Source organism: Notechis scutatus, chromosome 1 (genome assembly GCF_049901735.1).
Source record: "Notechis scutatus isolate UNSWTSFEM ecotype Mainland chromosome 1, rNotScu1.2, whole genome shotgun sequence".
In the NCBI taxonomy this organism is placed as follows: Eukaryota; Metazoa; Chordata; class Lepidosauria; order Squamata; family Elapidae; genus Notechis; species Notechis scutatus.
Window position 1 is genome coordinate 195479376 of NC_142009.1, and position 24778 is coordinate 195504153.

At 37.5% G+C, this 24778-nt stretch overlaps 1 protein-coding gene across 2 annotated transcripts; it reads right to left on the minus strand.

Annotated features, from left to right (window-relative positions):
• Positions 1–737: 737 nt before the first annotated feature.
• On the minus strand, positions 738–21090 carry GCA (grancalcin). 2 transcript variants are annotated; one of them, XM_026674530.2, is made up of 8 exons: positions 20925–21090; positions 15781–15954; positions 10790–10859; positions 9018–9061; positions 7095–7242; positions 6623–6736; positions 5968–6026; positions 738–925 (listed from the first exon to the last, which is right to left on the minus strand). In XM_026674530.2, the coding sequence occupies exons 1-8, from the start codon at positions 20946–20948 to the stop codon at positions 899–901; spliced, it is 660 nt and encodes a 219-aa protein (XP_026530315.1). In that variant the 5' UTR covers positions 20949–21090; the 3' UTR covers positions 738–898. The 2 variants fall into 2 exon arrangements, with proteins under 2 accessions (XP_026530315.1, XP_087805960.1); XM_087949834.1 differs by lacking the exons at positions 15781–15954; positions 20925–21090 and adding an exon at positions 14876–15183.
• Between the last annotated feature and the right edge of the window lie 3688 nt (positions 21091–24778).

A 24778-nucleotide genomic window follows, 5' to 3' on the forward strand; every position in this document is an offset into this window, starting at 1 on the left:
CCCACCACATCCAAGATTCTATTTTCAGGCAGTAACCACAGTGCAGTAAAGCAGAGGAAGCATCCACTCAGGCATTTATTTCTTGGATTCTTCACCTGCTCTTGGGATTCTAGGTGATAACAATGAGCCAGTTGCAAATGCCCCCCCCCATTTACCTTTCTAGAAGATCTATGCTTCATTGGGAAAATGGCAACTCCATAAAATCACCTGTATTCTTTTGAAGATTACATCAAGAACAGCTGTCCCCAATCTTTCTTGGACCAGTTTCGTGGAGGTCAATTTTTCCATGAACCCAGGGGGAGGGGTGTTTCACACACAACCTAGATCCCACACATGCACCGATAAAGTTTCTCTCACTCACCCACCACTTGCACGGATTGGTATGCCTGAGGGTTGGGGACCCTTGGTCAAGAGGATAAACCACTCACTCGGAAGAGTATGTTTTATTACCATAGAGTATAATCTTTACTATGAACACATTCTTCTCGTTTGCATTCAAATTATTTATCAAACTTCCGAAGAAATATACAAATGTTTATACATACTTTTTGACAGCCACCAATTCATGGCTTCCTGGTTTCTTAGGCATTTACAATTTCACAAGATGCAGTTCTGCCCTGTTTATAATCATTACATGAAAGGTGATTGTTTCCTTTTATCCATCCTAAGACCGTAACCCCAAATAGAAAAAAAAAAAAGACTATCATCCACATGTAAAAGAATGACACCTCTAACAATTACTGTACAACCTGTATACTTATTTATTTCAAACTACACATTAAAGGTCAAAAATGATACATTAGCAGGCAGAAATATGGAAAATCAATGACAGCCTTGCTCTCACAGCAATTCTACGTAGGTGAAGTTAAGCATGGGAGTTTTCATCCACAGCCGGCATTCAGATGGCCATGGTGCACTGCAAGAACTGAAAAACAAAAACAAATTTAATAGAGTTGGGGGGGGCGGGGGGGAGGCTTGCAGTTGAGCATGGGAACAGATGAAAAGAGCAAAACAGAACAAAGTAACCAAAAAAAAAAAAACCCACAGCAAAATATCTGAGTTCAATTTAGATTGTCTCATAAAGTAAAAAAGTAGTTGAAGCCCCAACATCCTACTCAGTTTTCTAAAATGCACACGTGCAATTTGAACAAATTTCATTAAAAATAAACCAAGAATGTACATGGCTCTCAAATTCTATTAAACATTGTTGTTTTTGCTTTATCTTAAGTGCATCCATAATTTGCTCTTTATAATGTCTTTGAAAGTTGAAAACTTCACATGATAATAGCTTATGGTCATTACAGCTTGCCTCACTCCTGTTCAAAATTGAAATTGAGAAAATATAATTCAACGATCATTAAAATCAATATTTATTTATAACTACAGGTAGTTATCGACTTACAACATTTAATGACCACTTGAAGTCACAAAGGCACTGAAGCGGCATATGAGCGTATTTTATACTTGTAACCACTACATCATCCCCTTGGTCATGTGATTAGATTCTTGGCAACAGACTCATATTTATGACATTTGCAGTGTCCATCCCGGGGTCACATGTTCACATTCACTTAACAAGCATGTTACTAATTTAACAACTGAAGTGAATCACTTAACAAATGTGGCAAGAAAGGTCATAAAATGGGGCAAAATTCATTTAACTGTCTCATTTAGCAACATAAATTTTGGGCTCGATTATGGTCGTAAGTCAAGGACTATCTGTATATGTATGTCATCTAGTCATTCTAGGCAATTCATAATTATAAAACCAAAATACAAACCAATTAAAAGCCCTCAAAATCTTCTCCACTGTTGTCGTTTGATGTCACTATTTACACACATCCCTGAACAAAATTAGATTACGGTAATTTTCTTCAGCACTACAGATTAATTTATGTGGTAAAGCAAGTAACAACTTGTCAAAATCATACAGTAAAAGCCTAGCCTCACACACTAATTTTCTCAGCTGAGACACTATTTGCATATAGCAATAGCACTTAAGACTTCTATACCGCTTCACAGTGCTTTTACAGCCCTCTCTAAGCGGTTAACACTCAGCGTATTGCCCCCAACAATCTGAGTCTGCATTTTACCCATCTCAGAAGGATGGAAGGCTGAGTCCACCTTGAGCCTGGTGAGATTTGAACTGCCAAATTGTAGGCAGCTGGTAGTCAGAAGCAGCCTGCAGTACTACATTCTAACCACTGCGCCACTGTGGCTCTTATGCTGCTGTTGCTGCTTCTAGGTTGAAAGGATTCACCGATAGCATCACTGTTACCCAGGGAATGTTCGATTGGGGGCTCCTTTCATGTACCCGTTAATGTGCCCACCAAAGCGGTACCTATCTAGGTACTTGCGATTACTCACTTGTAAACTGCTAGATCGAGAAGAGTTGGAGCAAATGACAGGAGCTTACCCTGCCATGCAGCAACACTCGGGTCTTGAAGGCAAGCTTGTTCATTGTCAACCCAGTGTCCTAAGCACCACGCTCCTACTGCACTATTTGCATATATATCTATCAAATAATTAAAAACTAAAAGAAATTCTGCAACTTGTGCAAAATATTTCAGAGAAAAAATAACTTTGTATATATGCAAGCTTTACTCATGACTATTTTGATTCAATGTCATGTTTCCATGTAAATAGTCTTTCACTAGCATTTCCATATATCTTGTTTTTGTAGGCTGATTATCTGAGACAAGATATCAAACTTTGCTAATCAAATTAAAAATGAAACTATTATTTACTTTTAAGTGCAGTTTTTCAAGTGGTCACCTAAGTTCATAGACATTATTTAAAGCCTTCCATGTAGCCCCGAGATTCTTCAGAGCTTGCATAAATACATGGTAGGAATTGTTTGGCATATGACTAAATGAAGAACCCTCACTTCCTAAAACTGATACAACAAATCCAAAAAAGAGGGGAGTTGGGGGAAGATTCATGTAGCCACCGGGATAACACTGATATGCGAATATCCCACTGAAAGTCTATTAAAGCTACTATTGTGCTTTTGAAGTATGGAGAAAGTGGCCTGACTCTTTCACCAACACATACAAAGGTAGATAATACCCATTTGCCATGAGGAGCAACAGTGGGCAGAAAGGCTGTGTGCTTCCTAGATGAACCTTGGAAAGCCAAGAATCAATCATGACCCTGCCAAATGCAAAAGCATCATGTGAAATCAAAGAATGAAATAGCGTTTCATTAACAGCACTAAGCAATATCTCTGGATTCAAAAGGAAGGTCCAAATTGGCTTCAGAAATAAAGATATAACTGGGATGATGACTATGAAATATCAGGGACTCAGTTCTCCAATTTGACAAGCTACTAAAGAGTAGGAATAGGTAAGAACAAAACCAAACAGAGCTAACAAGTGAAAATAGTACTCTTTATTACTATACAAATGTATTTATAAAACTCTGTAACAGAGAGAGAGAGAGAGAGAGAGAGAGAGAGAGAATATAGAGAGCGGGGGAAGGAGAGAGAGAGGATACAGATAGCCTCGACTTACAACCTCAATTGAGCCCAACATTTTGGTTGTTAAGTGAGAATTTTGTTAAGTGATTTTTCCCCATTTTACGACCTTGCCAAAGTTGTTAAGTGAATCACCACACAAGATAGTAACCCGGTTGTTAAGAGAATCCGGCTTCCCCGTTGATTTTGCTTGATAAAAGGTTGCAAAAGGGGGATAACATGACCTTGGGACACAGCAACGGTCATAAGTATGAACCAGTTGTCAAGCATCTGAGTTTTGATCATGGGGATGCTAAAAATGTTGTGTGAAAAACAGTCACAAAGTCACTTTTTTCAGGGCTGTTATAACTCTGAATGGTCACTAAATGAACTGTTTTAAGTCAAGGTTACTACCTATATACTATTAAGTCCTAGCTTAATCTAATACTGACAACCACATGATTTAATTTTCCGCTGTTTTGCTTTTAATACAGAAATATTTTACTGCTAGTTGTTTTCCTCCTCTTCCCACATTTACTGTCTTCAACAGGGACTTAAGAATGCCAACAGCTTCTTTCCTTAACATTTACTTGCCCGTCTCTCAGGGCCTAAACCATGTAGAGTTTTCTCTGCTGCTGTCTAGAGTCCAGGGTTGTATTTTTTTTTCTTTTCTGCAGGCTCTTCTTTGATTTCAGCTGCCTCAGGCTCCTTCCTGATTCTTCTCCCTGACCATGGATTCTCTGGCTTCTGGCTCTCCCAGCCATTGCCTCTTCTATCACACACCTTCTTATTCCAGCAACTTCTCCTGCCAAACCTGGAGAAATTACTCTATATCCCATCACCCTTCTGTGGCTTCTTTTCTACTTCTTTCATTTGAAACCTATGTGCCAGCTCGCAGGTGATTCTACAGAGTTTTAAACTGGTTTTTCCCCCCCTTCTCTAAAAGTGCCTACAAGCTGGGAAGCTGACAGATCACTATGGAGGGAAAAAAAACCTCTGATCTTGACAGTCGCACATAACATTTTCTGTTTCAGTGCACTTTATCTTTCTACATAAGCCAAAGTCAGACTGAGAAAACAGAGCAGTGTCCATGAGATGGAAGTAGTTCTAGGTTCAGAGTCTGTTGATTTTATCAAAAAGAAAAAAAAAAGAGATGCTCCAGGTCCAAAGCAGGCGGCTTTTCATGACGCTTTATCAGCTGGTTACAGCAAAGAAGGAATACCACCCAAGGAAAAGGAGAGACTGGCTACCGGGCCACATGATGAGTTTAAGTTTGTAAACCTTTTAGTTTTGCAGTAGTGGGACCAGAGTGATCAGAGCTTCATCTAAGTTCTATTAATGAAAATCTGATTAAATAGCACACAAAACAATATAGTACAATATCTATATTGTACATGCATTTAATAAAGACAGTAATTGTTAGCTCAAACTATGTAAAGCCTAGAATAACTGGTTCTCTTAAGGGTACGAGGCTGATGCTTTCCCCTAAGAACAGACACACTAATTCGCACCACTGAAGTCTGCTCTTCATGACACGTATTATTAGTGAAAGTGAATCATGCCCTGATTTAACAGATCTCTACAGACAAGGCTACAAATCTAAGGGTTTTAGGGGCCATCAGTCCATGGATAGGCAGATAGTATATAAATAGAGAAAATCCAATTAACATTGCTAGTCTTCCAAGAATCAATTGTCCAAAACAAATAAAATCAGCTGCAGCAAGAGGCACAAAGAATTCCTGGGTAACAGCAAATTCTTTGCAAACCACTACTGCATTGTCTGAGGAAATGAGGAAAAAAGGATGGAATGGTATAGCATTAATGGAATAGCAGATATGTATGAATCTTCTGTCAACAGGGAGAATTTGATTGATTTCTCAAAGACAGGACAGTCATCAGACAATTTCTGGAACATATTAGGAGGAATGGAAGAAATGAGAGAGCTTCCTCCCAAAGACTGGCCTGCCAACTAGAAGAATGATGGCAAAGCCAACAAACACTGTTTATGCCTAGTCAAGGGCACCCACAACACTGGCATTCATTAAATGGGGCCCTTAGGTTCAGAAAACCAAGCTAACAACTGTAAGTTAAGGGGATTAATAAGCAAAGGGAAAAATAAACAACTATGATAAAAGGAAAAAAAATAGTCAAGGACAAATAATTTAAAACTGTAGTGGTTGAAAACCAATGGAAAAATGAGATGGGAGTCACACCATGTTCTGTGATACAAATGGGGAGGAACAGACCAAAACAATCTGTAAGCTCTGGAAGGTACCAAATAAAATCCTGCACAAGCAAATAAATAATGAACATGAAAAATCAAAAACCCAGTGAGGAATTAAAGGAACTGTCATCTGTTTGAGATCTTAAGAGGAGCTACAGCACTATCCTGAGATGTAATTTCCTAAAATATTCTAGAGTATAATGGGAGTGAGATTATAAAAGGAAATGTAAGAAACACAATTCTAGTTAAAACCATTTTTTAATTACCAATTAACGGTATTTTTACTTACATCATCATACAGAAGATTCACAATGCCCTGTTGCATGCTGTCTCTTCTTCTGAAGAAATCTTAAAAAAAAAAGATTTGCAAATTTACATTATAAAAATCCGGAACTGGTCTATATATACACACAAAATATCTATGAGGTATATTTTAAAATAGTAAAGAACCACAATATATAATATAATTTGTCTTTTAAATTAACAACATTCCATTATGTGTTCATTTCTACAGTCATCAGATGATAGCACACTCTATAAAATCACCAGCAATATAATGGAATTACACCAGACTCCAGATAAGGCCACAGATGCTTGGCACTCTATGTAAAATCTTTTGCCATATTCACTGCATTGTAAGGCTAAAGTAATCTGAAGAATAATGTTTGCCATCTTGTCAAAAGTACAAGTCAAAGCATTGGGACTTTGAAATGAGGCTTGATTTTTAATCTGACAACTGTTTGAGGGTACTCCCACTTTCAGTATGAAAAAGCCTTTGGAATTACACATAATGGCTAAAGAAATTTGCTGCAAGAAAAAAAATAGGATAAATTTTCAGAGCTTTTTCTAGGCAAATATGTTCTACTTATGCAAACTGGTCTATATCCAAGCAATGAATGCTTGCTTTGTAAAATCAGAATACATTATATAAATCCAACACTTACCTGTTAAAGCACGAAGCTTCACACAGCAAGCCACATAATCATCAAAAGAAATCCTGCCATTCTTGCTGTAACGTTTTACAATAGCAATTAAAGTCTGTGGGCTTAGTCTGTATCCTAGATAAGCAGTTAGAAAGAAAAACACACTTTCAGGACAGAAAGCTTAGGAGAATTTTTCCAATATTTGGGTATTCATAAATAATTTACAGTAGTCATAACCAATCTGAGATAGAAGTTCAACAGGGATAGAGTGAATAAAGTACAGCAAGTTAAGATGATTTGTTAAGACTACCTCTTAAGAATACTATATTGCTCTATTGTGCAATTACAAAAGACTAACTTTCCCAGATGTAGGAAAGGGAATACAGTCCATAAATTTCTACCCTAAATTAGATAACCAGCATTAGATTTGAATGCAGAAAAATCTGGTCTACCTGTTTAAGTTAGATTTCTAAATCAGAAAAGCTTTACTTACCCATAGCTACAATCACTTGAGTCAGCACATGAAATTCCACAGTTCCACTTCGGTCTTGATCAACCAACATGAAATTGTGTTTCCAAGCACTGAGAGCTGTCCAAAGTTCTTTAAATTCATTATATCCCATTTTTCCAGTATTCTGTCTCTAATGTTATGTGTTAAGAAGCATACCAGCTTGTGGATAGGTGATTAAAAGAATAAAAATATAAATGTTTTACTTGTATGGATTCTGTTACTGTTCTGCACACTTGTGCTGCAATTTTGCTCATGTTTTAAACAGTTAAGTCATAAAGATCATTTAGCCAAAAAATACCCCATGTTCTTCTTACTTTGCTCTTTTAGAAAACATCACCTTATCAATCTAAACCTTTTAACACTGGTATTTGGACAATTCTCAAATTAAGCTTGACTTTGGTGACAATAGTAATACCTCTATCTAATTTTCTTAAGCAATATTATGGAAGTAATTTGCCAGTGCCTTCCCTTAGGATGTATTTTTCAATTCCAGAATCTCACTTACAGCCCTAGGATTTTGTTACAGTCATGCATTTAAGTACTAACCAGTCTTGAGAGCATCAAAGGATAGCTTAATGTTGCCACCTGCTGGGCATATACAAGATGTTACAGTACAGTACAAAAATTATTTGGGGCGCCTACTTGCACTTCAATTGATGTAAATAAAAGTCCTTCCTTTAAAAGAGGAATTGTAACAACAAAGACAACAAAACCCTGGGAATCTATCTATTATTTATGAGCTGGAAGCAATCTGAATTGGAACAGAGCTTTCCTACATATTTATTTTAAAATCGATGTGAGGTAGCTCAGATTTCACATTTAACAAATGCAGAAATATATTTTGTTATACAACTTCTAAGCATTTTACAGAGTCCCTGAAAATCAGGATAGACAACTTATAGCTTTCAATGTGAATCTAAGCCCTTTTTGCAGCCTATTGCACACCCCAAAATTGGGCCACTGAAGTTTAGTGGAAAAATAACTGAATGTGTAACATAATTTCCATTTGTTTTGATAAAATAAGAAAAATTTTCAAAGCCCCCTTTGAACTTCATGCATCCATCTGGTAAAAGCCATAGTCCCACAAAATTAGAAGAGGTCATAATTTCCAGCCTGACCACTGTGAGAGTATCACTGCATCATGAATGTGTAAAAACACTAAGACATTTTTCTACTTTGTTTAGCTCTTTTGACAACTGATCACTGTTTCATGATTGCCCTGTAACATGACATTCCTTCTTAGCTGTTTTCTGCATTGTGGTCAGTGGGCTGTAAATAAAAGACTGATTGTAGTCTAAACTGGGACAAGTACAGATCAATCTTTAATGGGACCAGTTAAGAATATATGCAACCAGAAAACCTAGCTGCATAGATTTTAATCATTAAATGAACCAATTAAATATTCTTACGTTTATAATCCTTAGTAAAAAATCAGACTGATCCTGTCATTTCTGTTCCTTTATATACAGAATTACAGTCTCCATCAGATGACCTGCACCTCAGACAACAAACAAAAATGAATTCTAAATTTAACCCATAGTTATAGTTTTAAATTTTATGACACACTGCCCAACTTAGAATAACTCAATCTGAAGACTGGCATCAGACATACTTTGTCACATATAAATCTTGGTAAATTTCTAAAGCAGGCAATTGTGGTTCCAGCTAAGCAGGATGAAGATAAAGAAGAGACTTTGGTATACTGTAAAAGTTTGCACAAATTATTCCACTTGCTCCGTGATTCAAACTTTCTTAATACATACTCTCACCTGCATTACATATTGATGTTTTTCAAGAGACAAGTGAAAAACTGGAGAAATAAGCTCCATTAAATTCAGTAGAACTAACTTTTAAAAAAGACACCCAGAAACAGACCATTTCAGCTACTTATTTTTAAAAGGATACATCCAACATCGATATCATAATTCTGCAGGTCTCCAAACTGAATGCTGAAATTGCAAACAAAGTATTAATTCTAAAGCACCAGATCCATTTCAGTTGTAATTATGAGTGCTTAAAAACAGGAACCGCAAATCTCATTTAAAGGATTACCATTCAAACTTACTGAATGTAGCAATCAACTTGTTGAGAACAGAGCACCAATTGAAAATTTTCAGCTGGACTTAAGGCTCTGTTCACAGAGATTTCCTAGGTGGAATGGTAGTTAAGAGGTGATAGGTGACATTTGAAAGCCAAGTCAAGAATGATACTACAAGGAGGGGCAAACAGTCAGTTACCTTTCATGTACTACACAAAGAGATAAAAATTCAGTAGCAGTATTAACAAAGAGGTGAGGTATTCTGTTGCTCAAGAAATAACACTTTGTAATGTCTGAATATAGCTTCTCCCTTTTTCCTCTGCTGGGCATCCCTCGTTCACCACATTGCACAGAATCACCATCCTAGTTTCTTTCTCTTCCCTGTTCCTTCCTCTCACCCTATCTCTATCATGGTTTGCTTTGCTTTTCATTTGCTCTTTCTGCTTAAAAGAATGGAGAAGGTATATGTGTTTCCATGCATAAAAGTTGGTATATATTAGTTTAAGGGTCTTGTAATGCCATTACAGGAAAATGAACGTAAAGAAAATGTTTAATATTAATTGAATTAACCATGATTAAGTACTGCTGCCAAAGTCACTGGAAGTTGGGTAGCATAAAAAATATTGCTTCTGTTCTGGACCTTCCTTTTTGTAAGAATGAAGCTCCTGACAGAGATAAACATTAACTTATACAGGTAGTTTTCAACTTAAAAGAGTTTATTTAGTGACCCTTCAAAGTTACAACTGCCCTGAAAAAAGCGACTAACGACCATTTTTCACACTTATGACTGTTGCCGTATTCCCAATGTTACATAATCAAAATTCAGACGCTTGGCAACTGATTCATATTTATGACGGCTGCAGTATCCTGTGGTCACGTGATCCCCTTCTGCGACCTTCTGATCAGTAAAGTCAATGAGGAATTCACTTAACAACTGCAGTGATTTTCACTTAACTGCAGCAAGAATGGTCGTAAAATGGGGCAAAACTCACTTAACAACTGACTTGCTTAGCAACAGAAATGTTGGACTCCACTGTGGTTGCAACTCAAGGACTATCTATACAGGTACACATGCACGTATGAGTGTATCATATGACCTAATTAAGAGGCCATTTTCAAGACTAATTTCTATTACTGCTTGCAATCTTTTGATTAGCAAAGGAAGAGAACCAGTACTTTTTTTTGCCTGCTTGTTTTCCTTTTGATGGGGGAGATCAACTTGGATTTAGTACTACATGCAGTAAGTAAACAACTAATGATCTAAGAGGCAATTTGCAGGTTACATAGAGAACTCAGATTAATTTTTATACCTCTGGGAGGATCCTCCATCAGCTTTGGAGTTTTCAAAGCATACTAATTTATTTTCAACAGAGGTTAAAAGTATGTGTGCACCTTCTCTTTAATACACTTCAAAACTAGGGGGAAATTATTCAACTATTTGGATCCTGCTTGACTTGGAGACATCATTGGGTTATCACTGGCAAAGCATCTGAAGGTAAAAACTATCAACATCCCCCAAATGTGGTCTCTGGATACAAAAATTGACTTCTCCCATTACAGATGAAAAAAGGATCACAAAACAATTACAGGTACATTATTATAAAACAGTCCAGAATAATAAATTCAATAACAATCTTACGAGAATATGTTCCACTGATTCCAGATTGTGATAGACATCTCTGTAGTTCCTCCGCATCCACTTCACCATTCTGTAAAATGAATGCATACAAATTTGAGGTTCAAGGGATTAGCAAAACTGGTAATAGAAAATTAAGTACTCATGCATTCTATACAGTTAACGAACTGTTCTACTTAAATTCAAATAGTTTACTTCACAAATATACCTCAACTATGTATTTGCTATACAGTACTAATTATTTTACATAAGTAAATCGCAATGGACATGTTTTCAAAATCACAAATAAACTATAACTTGCTCATTTGAGACATCTTACAATAGGACAGATCATAAAAACTAGTTTTTACAAATGTTGAACTTAAAAAAAACCCATTTCATGTGCAAGCTTTGCAAATTATGAAACAAACCATTTAAAATAAACAAAAAACTTCTCTCCCTATTTCTCCATTCCAGGCAGATCCTACAGAGTTTCTCAGGTTAGTTCAAATCCAGCTCTATACAAAAATATACAAGACCAACAATTCATAAATTTAAAGTTATCCATGTCAAATTATAAACTACAAACATAAAGCTCATCCAGACAAAATAACCTATATAATGAAAGTCTTTAAATTAATGCGTCAAGCTACCTTAATATCCATGTCAATTTGCTATCTGTTTGAACAACTGCAAATTCTCACATGGGAGAATATTCATTCAAAAAGACATGAAATGCAGCCTTTCAGCTACCGTACCATTGCATTATGATGCATTATCTTGCTAATACAAAAAAGAGCTTATCTTAAAATATATTAAAACATAAAAGTAAGCAATCTAAATATATCCAAATTAATTTACAGCAATGATTTAAAAAAAACTTTGTGAGCTTCGCCAATGAAAGCATAAGGAATGGTGGATATTGAAAATCCTGTTGCTTGATTTGGCCTTAAGCAAAATTCCTTAATCTAACATGGGAATCATGTAATGACTTCTCAGAGGTTTCTCAGAAGTGTTTTTCCAAACTGAATGGGCATATCTTTTTCCCGGCTAGATTAAAAAAAATAGGATCAGGCTGATATAAAGTTCTCCATAGAAAGAAAATATTACTCATATTGACAAAAATTCGGTACATGATATAGCTTTTCTACAAGACCTATGTAATTGGGGTGATTGTTCATAATGATTGTACAAAACACAAATATACTTTTGTAATTACCACCAAAGCAAAAGGATTTTCGCTGGATAAGTTCACAGGGCACAAGGAAAAGATTAAATGAAGCTTGATTTAGACATTTCTGAGTCTCTTTGTCAGTTCAAAATGCAAGAACACTCAGAAACTGTTTCAACTGCCTTTCTTTACCCTCCCCTCCAAAAACAATGCCCATGTTACTGCAAGTTTCTACCTGATCAGTTCTTTTGAGTGTCAAAGGCCCACGCTTCCATCACCCCACTGGTCTTGCTATATGGCAGATGACATTGTGCTTATTTGACTGGTACTTCAGGAGTGAATGTTTATTCCTCCTATAAAAAACTAAATTTACTAAAATATTACAGTTGAAAATTAAGAAAAATATGGAAGTCAGCAATGACGATCCTACTTATGAAAAACTAAAAACACAGAAAAACTCCCTGTTCCAGATAGCTACTTTAAAGCAGTGGTTTTCAAACTATGTTCTGGAAAACTCCCGAATTCCTTAGAAACCTATCATGTAGTCTTCAATATAATCAGTCACATTATCTCCCCCCGCCCCCAAAAATATAGGTTACTGTGCTATCTATGCTATTAAACTTCTCCTGTAGAACTGTAGAAGAAGTTGCAATAGAATGCTGGGGTTATTCTAAGGCTATGCTCTGTTCAATTGTCAGCATTTTACATCTGAGGATGTTAGGCTACATTAAACGGATCTTGTAACTGTATTTAGAATTCTAGCCCATTTATTCAAAATCATACAGGTTGATCCTGAGAACATGTTATTCCAGAACACACTGCACAATCCTTTGCTATGCAGTTGAATTCTACAGCTGATATATAGCATGTTTTTTTAACAAATGTCAGCAAATAAAAACTTCTCTCAAGATACAGAGCTTGAAAACCCTGCTATAAAGCAATGGAAAAAAATGAAAAAGCAATGGTATTTCATGTTTTCCTCACTTGCAAAAATGGATCACCTAGTACAGGTAGTCCTCGACGTACAATTGTTCATTTATGACTGTTCAAAGTTACAACAGCACTGAAAAAAGTTACTTATGACAATTTTTCAGAGTTACAACCTTTGCAGCATCCCCATGGTCATGCGACCAAAATTCAGATGCTTGGCAACTGTTTCATACTTATGACAGTTGCAGTGTCCCAGGGTCATGTGATCCCCCTTTGCAACCTTCTGACAAGCAAAGTTAATGGGGAAGCCAGATTCCCTTAACAACCGTGTTACCAATTCAACAACTGCACCAATTCATTTAACAACTATGGCAAGAAAGTTTGTAAAATGGGGCAAAACTCACTTAACCAATGTCTCATTTAACAACAGAAATTTTGGGCTCAATTGTGATCGTAAGTCGAGGATTACCTATATAAATTTTAGTTGCAGTCAATATTTGAGATGAAATAGTACTAAATATAATTAAGAGCTGTGTGTACTACATAGATTGTTTTATATCTATTTTTAGATATCTATTTTTACAACTATTATTATACAGTACTACCTAGTATATGCCCATAGTAACTTATTTTGGGTAGTAAAAGGATCATTTGTTTATTTTTTAAAACATGTATATGCTATTCCTTATAATTCCAAAAAATTATACTGCTTGGAAAATTATCTCTTCCACCCAAAACCCTATTCTTCTTGGGGCCTTAGTAGCTCAAACTATCAATTTGATTTTGGTTATTATTTGCTAAGTTTGTCTTAACACTTCAAATGAAAATCAAGAGACTGGATTTTGAACCATTTCCAAAAGAGTTTAGTGGAATTCAGAGAAATGCTCAGAATGAGAACATTAATAAAATTACTGCATTCCATTTAAACTATAACAAAGAAATCTGCTTTATGAAGTAGCTGGTCACCTTTCTAGACAAAATTTGTGGTTTATTCCCTACCTGTAGATAAAAGAAGCAATTTATTGACCCACACTTGTACTAGATACTATTTCAAGCAGTTCCTGCTCTAATGAAACAAATGTTTTGAAATTCCTTTCCTGTCATTCCTGTCCTGTATCAGAAGACAGTCTATAGGGGAAGCAAATACTGTGCCATATTTTGACAGTTAAGACTCATTTCTTCTTCCATGTTAGTAAGAACAGCATTTTACAATTGAAATTAGGCATTTCTCTGAGAATGAATATCCAATATGGCCACTCTTTTTCTCTTTAGGCACTCATCCACAGAATCTATTTTTAGATTAGAGAATGAGTTAAAGTATATTCTGGCATCTATTTCCTTTTACAATTTAATCACAAGAAAATACTAGCTTCCATAAACATCATACTTTTTAATTGTTGAACTGCATGTATTTTCCAGCTTTCCACAATTTAAATTTACTTCGCCAGTGTAAGCTTAGAATCACATTCACATAAGCTTAGTGATTTAAATAACTGTCACCATTCTGGCAATAAAATAACTTTCCCTCCCTAAGCTCCCTGGCTATCAGAGAGCAAACAGAATTTAGCACTGGCTGAAATGAATGCTTACTGTTCTTGTCAATCAATAAGCAAATAAAGAATATCCTACACACAAAAAACTATTTTCAATAGACTCTACCATTAAATCCCTTCGAATTAGCTCAGTATCAAAAACTCTCTCTGTGGGTGATAAAATGTTCGGAATCAAAAGATAGTATTTAAGAAGGCAGTTCTTACACTGTCCCTGCCTCAGATCACATGTAATTTCTTTCTCTTCAACTCCTCCAATGGAATATAGCATCAAATGGATTGTGCCAGAAGCATGAATGCTTTTACTGCTAGAAATACCGTATTACTATTGCTATTATTGTGGAGATGCTAACTGTTAAGCAAATGCCTTACTACTACTACTACTATAAGGCATTATTTGTACAGAGTATAAAAATTAAAATGCAAGCAGAAGAATAAATGTAAAGAAAAGCTACTCACCTGAAACTGGAGTTCTTCATGAATATTGCTTTTGCAGTTCCACACTCTTGAGAGAATGCAAATTGCCATCACAACTCCCAAAACGCTCTAGAGACCAATGACCTGTGGGGCCATGCATATGCCCTTTGGTGAATCTTTACTATAACCTTTTAACCAGTTCTTTCGCCCAGGTTATACGTATATGGCTTCTGTATTTCTCAACACCTAGTCACGTATAATGTACAGACCTCTTCCAAACTGAAGCCTGATGAACATTCACTTAAACACCATTTCACTATGTTTTTATTATATAAACCTTGATGTACTGTAGCTATTCTAAGTTGCCAGATATCCCTACAAATAAAATTGGCTGAAGATCATAGTCCAATTAATGAGGTCAAAAATCAGATTTGCAATAGCCTCCCATTCCTCTTACACAGAAAGTACAACTTTTAATTATTTAAAATGTTATCATAGAAAGGTAGCTATATATTGCTTGCCTATTTAAAAGCTGATTATGGATTCCATGCAAACTAACAGATTAGTTGAAGATGAATTTCTCCATTCTTCCTCTCAGTCCTGCTGGATATTATGTTGGTCACAGGTGGGGAAAAAACTTATTTTATTTCCTTTTCTTCTATTGAGCTGTTTAATACCTATAAAACTTTAGAAACAAGCCTAAAATGTAGCAATCTACATGGTAGTAGCTGTAGATGAAAAGCTATCTTGTGTTCTATGGCCAGTCATATAAAAAATTATGGGCAAGCAATTTTATAGGGTCATTTATAAGGGTGCATATCAATAATATTGTCAATATATCCATTGGCAAACAAAACCCTGAGATTATGGGATATTTCTAACACCGATCAGCAGGAAAAAAAAAGTGACTGTCTTTCAAAACTTTACAATTACTCAAACTGACCTACCTGTCCAGCAGTAGCACTGAAGAATGCCCACAAGGGATCGACGGCAGCACCAGCATAGGCACCAGAATAAACAGAATATCCAGTAGATCCATCAGGGGCTACAGTTTGTACCCCTCTAGGGACCGGTTGTCCCACTGCCATTTGCATTGGCATCTGACCATGGTAAGCACCATACTTTTAACAAAAAGAAGAGATACATTTTACTATGTTCATCAGCCTAACACAAGGCATGTACGCACATGCACCCCAACTTTGGGAAAACACCTTCTCAAATACTATCATAAAAAGGGCAGTTTTTAAACATTTAAAATCCAGTGAAACATGCTTGAAAGCTGTTTCATTACTATGTAACTATATTGGTTACATAATAATGAAATATAGCTTTTGCAATAGTCAGACCTCACAGAATAGAATAGAATAATAGAATAGAATAGAATAGAATAGAATAGAATAGAGTAGAGTAGAGCAGAGCAGAGTAGAGTAGAGTAGAGTAGAGTAGAATAGAATAGGAATTCTTTATTGGCCAAGTGTGGTTGGACACATAAGGAATTTGTCTTGGTACAAATACTCTCAGTATACATAAAAGAAAAGATAATGACAGCCCTGTTTATCAACCATTCTAAATTATGACAACACTGAAAAGGTAACTTTATGACCAGTCCAAATACTTACAACCATTGCAAAATTTCTGCAGTCATGCAATTGAGATTTGAACATTTCACAACCAGCAGATATTTACAACTGTTGCAGTGTCCTGTAGTCACATGATCACCTTTGTGTATTTCACAGCCAGCTTGCAACAAGCAAAGTCAATGGGGGAAGTCAGATTCATTTAACAGCTGCCTTGCTTAGAAATTGAAATTTTGAGCTCACTTGTAGTCATAAGTCAAGGACTACCCATATTTGCCAGTAGATAAAACCAAAGTCTCTTTATTCCATATCTTTTAAATATTAGAGAAGGTGTTGAGCTATTGAAAATGTTTATACTTGTCTTGTTGAAAGGAAGAGTGAATATTTCATGCCATGGGGGTGTTTTTCAGCAGCAGGAACTGGGAGACTGGTCAGACTTGAGGGAAATCTGACTGAAGCGAAGTAGAGAGATATCCGCAATGGAAACCTATTCCACAATGCTCAGGACCTCAGACTGGGCTGAAGGTTCATTTTCCAACATGACAACGATCCTAAGTACACAAGCAAGACAACATAGGAGGCCCTAGGGACAATTCTGTGCATGTATTAGAGTGGCCCAGCCAGAGCCCTGACTTGAATCCTATCCAGGAGGGACCTGAAAATGGCTGTCTACCAATGGTCACCATCCAACCTGACTGAGCTTGAGATGATTTGCAAGGAAGAATGGCAGAAAATCCCCCAATCCAGGTGTGCAAAGCTTGTTGCGTCATATCCTTAAAAGACTCAAGGCTGTAATTGCTGCCAAATGTGTTTCAACAAGTACTGAGTGAAGGGTCTGAATACTTAAGTCAGTGTGATGTTTCTATTTTTTCTTTTTAATAATTTGACAGACATTTCTAAAATTCTGTTTTCACTTTGTCATGGGATACTGAGTGTAGAGTAATGAGAAAAAAATGAATTTGAACTGTAGAATCAGGCTGCAACACAACAAAATTGACAAAATCAAAGGGGGTTTGAATGCACCAGATTTTGCCTCTTTTGCCAACCTCCTCTTTTTTTCTCCTTGCTGCATTTTCTATTTTTTTTTTCTTGACTATATATATTGCATGTTTATAAGGGGGGGGGGAGATAAAAACCAAAAGCTGTGGTAATCCTGTTAATTCGTTTAACATTAGATGAAGACCCAGATGATACAGCATGTGGCAGCAAATTGGTAACATAACTTTAAAAAAAAAGCTGAATTAATGCTTGGATAGAAGATCACCCAGAAATCCCAGATTTATAAACTACATTAGGAACTTGATAAAACATCTCAGAAAGGAGTATAATTACAAATCGTATACTTTTCCTGCCAAGAACACTGCATGGATTTGTTACCTTGACTCAAAAATACTTCCATTGTTTCCCTTAGCACATAACCAGTTTCCTATATTCTTACTTTCTTGGTTAAATTAAGGGTTTCATGCCACCAAATAACTCTGGTAAATGGCAAATTACTTGCATATTGCTAAGTGTCAATGAAACGAGGCAGGAAAATTGTCTGGAATATGGCAGAGTGGAGAGAAACACCTCACCCAAGGTAGATTTGATTTAAATCAAGTTGATTTAAATCACAATTTAAAACATAATTTAAATCAGGGATCCCCAACCACCGGGCCCCGGACCGGTACCGGTCCGTGGATCATTTTGTACCGGGCCACAAAGAATGAAAGTAGGGCGGGCGCCGCCATCTTGTTTTGACGGCGCTTGAGAAAGTGCTTCTGGGTGAGCTTGTCGGTCGTCGGTTGGAAAGCGGCGTTTGGATGCTGAAGGAATCCTCGCGCCTTAGTTTCGTCGAAGAGGGGGGGGCGGCTTCGAACGAAGAGCCGTCCCGATGGCGGTGGAGTCTCGCGTTACTCAGGAGGAGATTAAGAAAAAGCCCAAAAAGCCCATTGACCGCGAGAAGGTACAAAGGAGGAGTTGAAGGTGGTGGGGAAAAGCGGGGGACGGCTGGCTGGCCGGTCGCTTGGCTCGCCTTGCCTTGGTCGTGCGTGCTGATGCCGGTACCGGTCCGTGGATTGTACCGGTCCGTGGTACAAAAAAGGTTGGGGACCACTGATTTAAATCACTAGTAAAAAGGCTTGATTTAAATCAACTCAATTTAAAACATAATTTTTAAGAAGCAACTGTCATCTGTTCCGCAGCAGCTCCTCCACTGACCTGCTGTTGACTCACCAACAGACCCAATCACTTTAATGGGATGGCTGGTGATGCGGCAGTGACATAACAAGGTGAGGGACGTGGCAGGCAGCAGTTGAGTGGATGGCCACTAACAGGCACTGCCATGATGGATCTGAAATGACAGGTGCTCTTTAATATTATATTTATAAGCTGCTTAGAAGGTTTCACTTTCATTTTTACCGCTTGCCCTTCCTCCTCACATTTAGAGCCTGGTGATACAGATGCATTTATCTTCAAACAATCATACAGTTTGTAGTGTACATAGATTTGCAAAACAATGGGATAAAAGAATATTCCTGAACTTTGTTTTATTATTTATCTCATGATTACTGTGAAATTGTGTGAATGCATCACTGCAGTGCATGTTATCTCAGCTTGCAGAGCTTGGATTCATTGAATGAGTTTACCAAAAATGTAAATGTTATATAACTAAGCTCCATTTCATGCTGAATAAGCTAAATTATTAATATATCTTAAATAGAAAACTATCTTTAGATAGATTTTTACTTCAAATGCATTTTATTAAAATAAATTTGATAAAAATCCAATTTAAATCAAATTAAATTTGGTTTAAATTTAAAAATCCAATTTTAATTTTAAAAATCTGATTTTTTAAAAAATTATTATTATCCACCCTGACCTCATCTCACCTTCCCTATTACCTACTTCTACTGGTATGCTATGGCTATCACTTTGTTGGTTATAGAGGTAGTCCATGACTTACTACCACAATTGAGGCCAAAATCATTTTTAAGTGAAAAATTTGTTAAGTCAGTTTTACCCCATTTTATGACCTTTCTTGCCACAATTAAGTGAATTGTTGCAGCTGTTAAGTTAGTAACCTGGCTTCCCCATTCACTTTGCTTGTGAGAAAGTTGCAGAAAGGGATCACATGACCTTGGGAAACATAAATATGAACCAGCTGCCAAGCATCTGAATTTTGATCATATGATGATCATGGGGATTTTGCAAAGGTCGTAACTGTGAAAAAATGTTATATATCACATTTTTCAGTGCCATTGTAATTTTGAACAGTCACTAAATGAAATGTTGTAAATTGAGGACTACCTGTACTTTATGATTTATCACTGTGTTGCTTGTATGTATAGTGAAACTTATGCTTTGGGGGAACTTACGCTTTGCGTGTCCACACTTGGCCAATAAAGAATATTCTAATAGGCACAGAAGCGTTTTTAAAAGGTTATTTCCTCAGACAAAAATGAAAAGGCGCTTATCCAGGTACTACTCAACTTATGACCACAATGGAGCCCAACATTTATGTTGCTAAGGGAGAAATTTGTTTTGCCCCACGTTACGACCTTTCTTGCCAGTTAACAACTGCGGTGGTTAAGTTAGTAGCGCAGTTGTTAAGTGAAACTGGCTTTCCTGTTGACTTTGCTCAACAGGTCATAAAAGGCGATCTCACATGACTCCAGAACGCTGCATCCGTCATAAATGTGAGTCAGTCGTCAAGCCTCCAAATGTAAATCACATGACCCTGGGGGGGGGGTTGCTGCAACGGTCATATAAATGTGAAAAACAGGTCATAAGTCACTTTTTTCCAGGGCCGTCGTGACTTCAAACGGTCACTAAAAGAACTGTTGTCAAGTCAAGATACTATCCAGAGAACCCCTTTACTTGCTTGACTGCCTGCAATTTGGCAGTTCAAATCCCACCAGGCTGAAGGTTGACTCAGCCTTCCATCCTTCCGAGGTGGGTAAAATGAGGAGTTGGGGGCAATATGCTGACTCTGTAAACTGCTTAAAGAGGGCTGTAAAAGCATAAGTCTAAGTGCTATTGCCTCCATTACCTTTACACTCTAATGGAGGAAGATGCACGTTTGAACATTCTTCATCGTTAAGTTTGGTCAGTCAGCAAACTGTTTTAAGTCGGGGACCACCTGTGCAGCTTATGTACTACGGTATCTGCAATTTACTCCCAACCTAGCCACCTTCTACAACCCTACTGGGTGGAAATGATATTCTAAGTTCATTCCATTTGGAGGCCGCCATTAACATCTCCCAGTCAAAGACAAGGAGTTGCGGGAAGGAGGGAGGGGAGAGAGAGAAAAAAAGAGGCACTGATTGGGTTTGGGGGTAGAGGGGAAGAAGAGAGAAGACATTTTATAGAACCTGAAGACTGAGGGCGAGGGAACCCAACCGAGGAGACCCACCAACGAAAGGCGTGAAAGCGAAAATATCTTTTGAAAACCAAGACGGGCGACCAGCCTTCCAAACCAAGTACGGAAAGCAGCAGTTCGGCGGGCTCCGCGCCTTCCCGTTTTCTTTACTCACCGCTCCGAACGCCGGATACGTCATGCCGAATTTGCGAGAGACGAACCGTTACAACGGTTACAGCCGACTTCGAAGCTCGGCGGGATTCTAAATCCGCCACAAACGCGTCTAAGTTTTCCCCCCTCAAAGGCCTCAGTCGCCGCCTTCTCTTTCCTTAAGTCGCTCTACGAAGAGGCGGGACTTCCTTCCCCCCCCTTTCGCCCTCTTGTATCGCCTTCCTCTATTGGGTAAGGCGGTCGTCCACTTCCGCTCGGGACATGTTCGCAAAGATGAGGAGGCTGGGAGAGCGGAAGAGGTATACGGCGGGGGGGAGGGGTTAAGAAGGAGGTGCCGCCCATTCCGGAAATGGTCGTTGAGGAAAAAGAGGAAGGCGCGGTTGCAGTTTCGTAAGAGAACGGAAGTCGGCGTGGCTGTATTCTCCTTAAAAGGAAGGGAAGACGCCGGGTGTATTTCCTTGATAAAGAGATGATGCGAGAAAGTTAAGTCGGCTATCGAAATCAGTGACACCAACGAAAGAGAGGAATGATGGATGTCGGTTTTTGACAATATGCTGAGTGCAACGGAACGCCAATCATTCCTCTATAACCTATACTTGTTTACTCATGCATGCTTGACAAACAAAACAATAAATAAATCTTTTCTATCTAGAAATGGATGGATCCTTTATTTTTATGATGAACTCAAAAGTCCTCTCTACCTTCCGTCAACAAAGTATTACTATCTTGGTGTCTCAGAATTGTTATCCTTCCATTTTGATTTGATTTGATTAAATCAAAGTTCAATTCCTGTAATACATGCACTTTTGAAAGCTAAACAAATACTGAGATAACACAGACCTTTGCCTAGTTCCTGTTTCTATTATGAACCAGTGTTTCTCCATTTTTGGTTATTGCAGTAAGGACTTTGTTGTTGTTCACTGTAAAGATCCTTTAAAAAAATCAGTGTACTTGCACACCAATTAGCTAGTGTAAGGGTAATAAATATAGGAAAGAAGTAAAATGTATTATAGCATTATGTAGAAGTATTTATCACTCTATGGGCATGTCTTATCTTGATGATAGGCAGTTGTTTTCTTATATATGTAGAAGTATTTATCTCAATAGGCATTTCTTGCTGTTGTGGAAAATATTTAACCTTTCACGAGTTGTAAAACTAGTAATAACACATGCCTGCAATCAGTTACACCCCTCTCCTATTGAGACACATGATTGTCTCATCTAAATCAATCTGAATCCATCTGGTTTATGTTTCACCTCCCTGAGAATGAAAGGTACTTCTCTGGGCATGCAATCTCCTCCATTAGGAGGAATCCACAATTTTGAAGTATGTTGTTAAATGGTCAATTGTGATAGATTAGCTGGACAATAGGAGAAGGGATAATGAAAGATAAACAAATGCCAGAAGAACATTTGTCTGCCAGGAAAGATGTAAATCTAAGAGTGTTTTACAATGCAGTTACTCTACTTCTAAAAGAATCTTAAGGTATAAGAAGAGTTACTTTCGTCTATATGTTTTGTAACTTTCCTCACATATCTATCTTGTGTGTATGCGAGGAGAGGTCTTTCCCTTTTATTGATCAATAGAAGTTAGATTTTGTTCTTCAAAGCCTTTGCTTAAGTTCATTTTTGGCACATCGTGATCTTAAGTTATAGCCGAACTTTATACTAGTTTGCATCATGCAGTCAAAGATTTTGTTGTATTCCACAAAACAAAGACCCTTAAGTCTCACCATTGTTAGAATTGTGTTACGCAGTCTCCACTGCCTTTTCTGAAACTGGTTTCTGTATCATTTCTCATTCCTTGTATTTATGGCCCTGTGCTGAAATGGCCATAACTTTGGGGACCGACATAAGTCCCATTTGTTCAATGCTGCTATAAATTGCTAAATGAAAGGTCATAACTCAAGGACTACCTGAATATGGTTAATATCCACCAGAGTGTTGGAGGTATATTTCCTCTCCCCCCTCCATTTCCTTTTCATTGTTTATTATTTTAAGAGATAATTTTAATTTTTTTTCTGTATACTTTATACAAGATACAGTGGCTGTTGTACTTCTGAAAAATCCCTGAATAGTGCAGGTAATTGTTTTCTACTTTATCCTGTAGCAGCTTTCCCTGAGAAGCAGCCAGGAGCAGTGATAATGGCAGACCCACACTAGACAAGAAAAATATGCTGAGGACATATAATAATAAATTATGAAACTTGTATGCTGCACAAATCTCAATGATTCTGGCCATTATATCTGATACAGTCTCTACAACAGGGGTGTCAAGCTCAAGGCCTGCCGGCCAGATCCAGCCAGTGGGGTGCTTAAATCTGGCCCATGGGGCCACCCTGGAAACAGTGAAGGATCGGCCCACAGTGCCTCTGCCAGTGAAAATGGAGCTCAGGAGGGCCGCATGCAGTTCTCCCGAACTCCATTTTCACTAGCAGAGGGTTGCAGAAGGCTATCATGGCCGAAAACGGTGTTTGGGAGTCCGTTTTTGCTGGCAAAGTGGTTGGGCTACCACACGCGCTCCCGACATAGGTGAGCTCAAGCTGGCCACGCCAATCCTGGCCACACACACTCTGCTTCTCAAGGTCAAACACAACTCTGATGCAGCCCTCAATGAAATTGAGTTTGACACCGCTGCTCTAAATATACTATAGATTGTTTTATTTACCCCCTTTTTTTTCTTAGTTCTATTTCTTTTTTCCATTTCCTTTATTTATTCACTACTGGGTTTTTAAATAATATAACCACTATTTTATTTTGTTGGTAATGGTAGTGGTAACGTAGTAGTTTATATTTCACTAATAATAAAAATTGTATCAAAATCTAAACCTGGAAATCTAGAATATAGCTTGTGTTTCACGACTTCTTCCTAAACACCTATTTTTAAAGATGCCTTTCTCACAAAGATTTCTATTGATTTCCTTGGCTTTAAAAAAAAAAGGGGGGGGGGATGGAGGACATGAAATGAAACTATGAATCAAGAAGAAGCCAGTCTTTGTACACCAGACCACACCAGAGAAAAGAAACTTATCCTACATTCCTAGAAACACACTGCAAGCTGTATTGCTGTCATAAAACTACCTAAATATCTGCACAGCTGCAATTTCTTGGGTACAGTAGTTACTACTGACAAATTGGGATGTGCGCTTTCAACTATAAGCAGTAGATAGTTGGGTTTATATGCTGCTGTAATCAACAAAGATTCCGGGTGGCTTACAAAACCCTCTCCAAGTAGAATTCTAAAGATATTTATTTTTTATTTATTTTATTTTGTCAAGCAATTATTAGATAAAAGTATAAATATAAACATGGTTATGAATACACAAAATGGATACATATAAGAAAAATAAAAGAAACAATAGGACAGGGACGGTAGGCACGTTGGTGCGCTTATGCACGCCCCCTACAGACCTCTTAGGAAAGGGGTGAGGTCAATAGAAGACAGTCTAAGATTAAAGTTTTGGGGGTTTGGGGAAGAAACCACAGAGTATTCCAGACATAAACATTAAATAAAAAATCCAAGCTAACACGATTGCAATAAACTTCCTAAAGTAATCAATTGTTAAACATGATAGGCAGGTGGTTGCCTCATTCATGATTCCAGTATTAAACGTCGTTTTGAGACTTGACTTACAAATCAAATCTATTGAGCAAACTTTCCCACACCACTAACCTCCAAGTCACAAGGGTCTTCAAACTTGACAAGCTTTAAGACGCGTGGACTTCAACTCCCAGAATTCCTAAGCTAACATGACTGGAGGAGGAATTCTGGGAGTTGAAGTCCACGCGTCTTAAAGCTGTCGTGCTTGAAGACACACACACACACACACACACACACACACCCGCTCCAAGAGAACT

What these genes read in the sequence shown, in the direction of transcription:
- GCA (XM_026674530.2), bottom strand. Translation starts at nt 20,948, where the DNA reads ATGACGTATCCGGCGTTCGGAGCG. An exon ending in TCAGTGCTACTGCTGGACAG is followed by an intron (nt 10,860 to 15,780) that starts GTAGGTCAGTTT and finishes TTCATTTTACAG; the next exon opens with AATGGTGAAGTGGATGCGGA. An exon ending in TGAATCTTCTGTATGATGAT is followed by an intron (nt 926 to 5,967) that starts GTAAGTAAAAAT and finishes TTTGTTTTTCAG; the next exon opens with TTCTTGCAGTGCACCATGGC.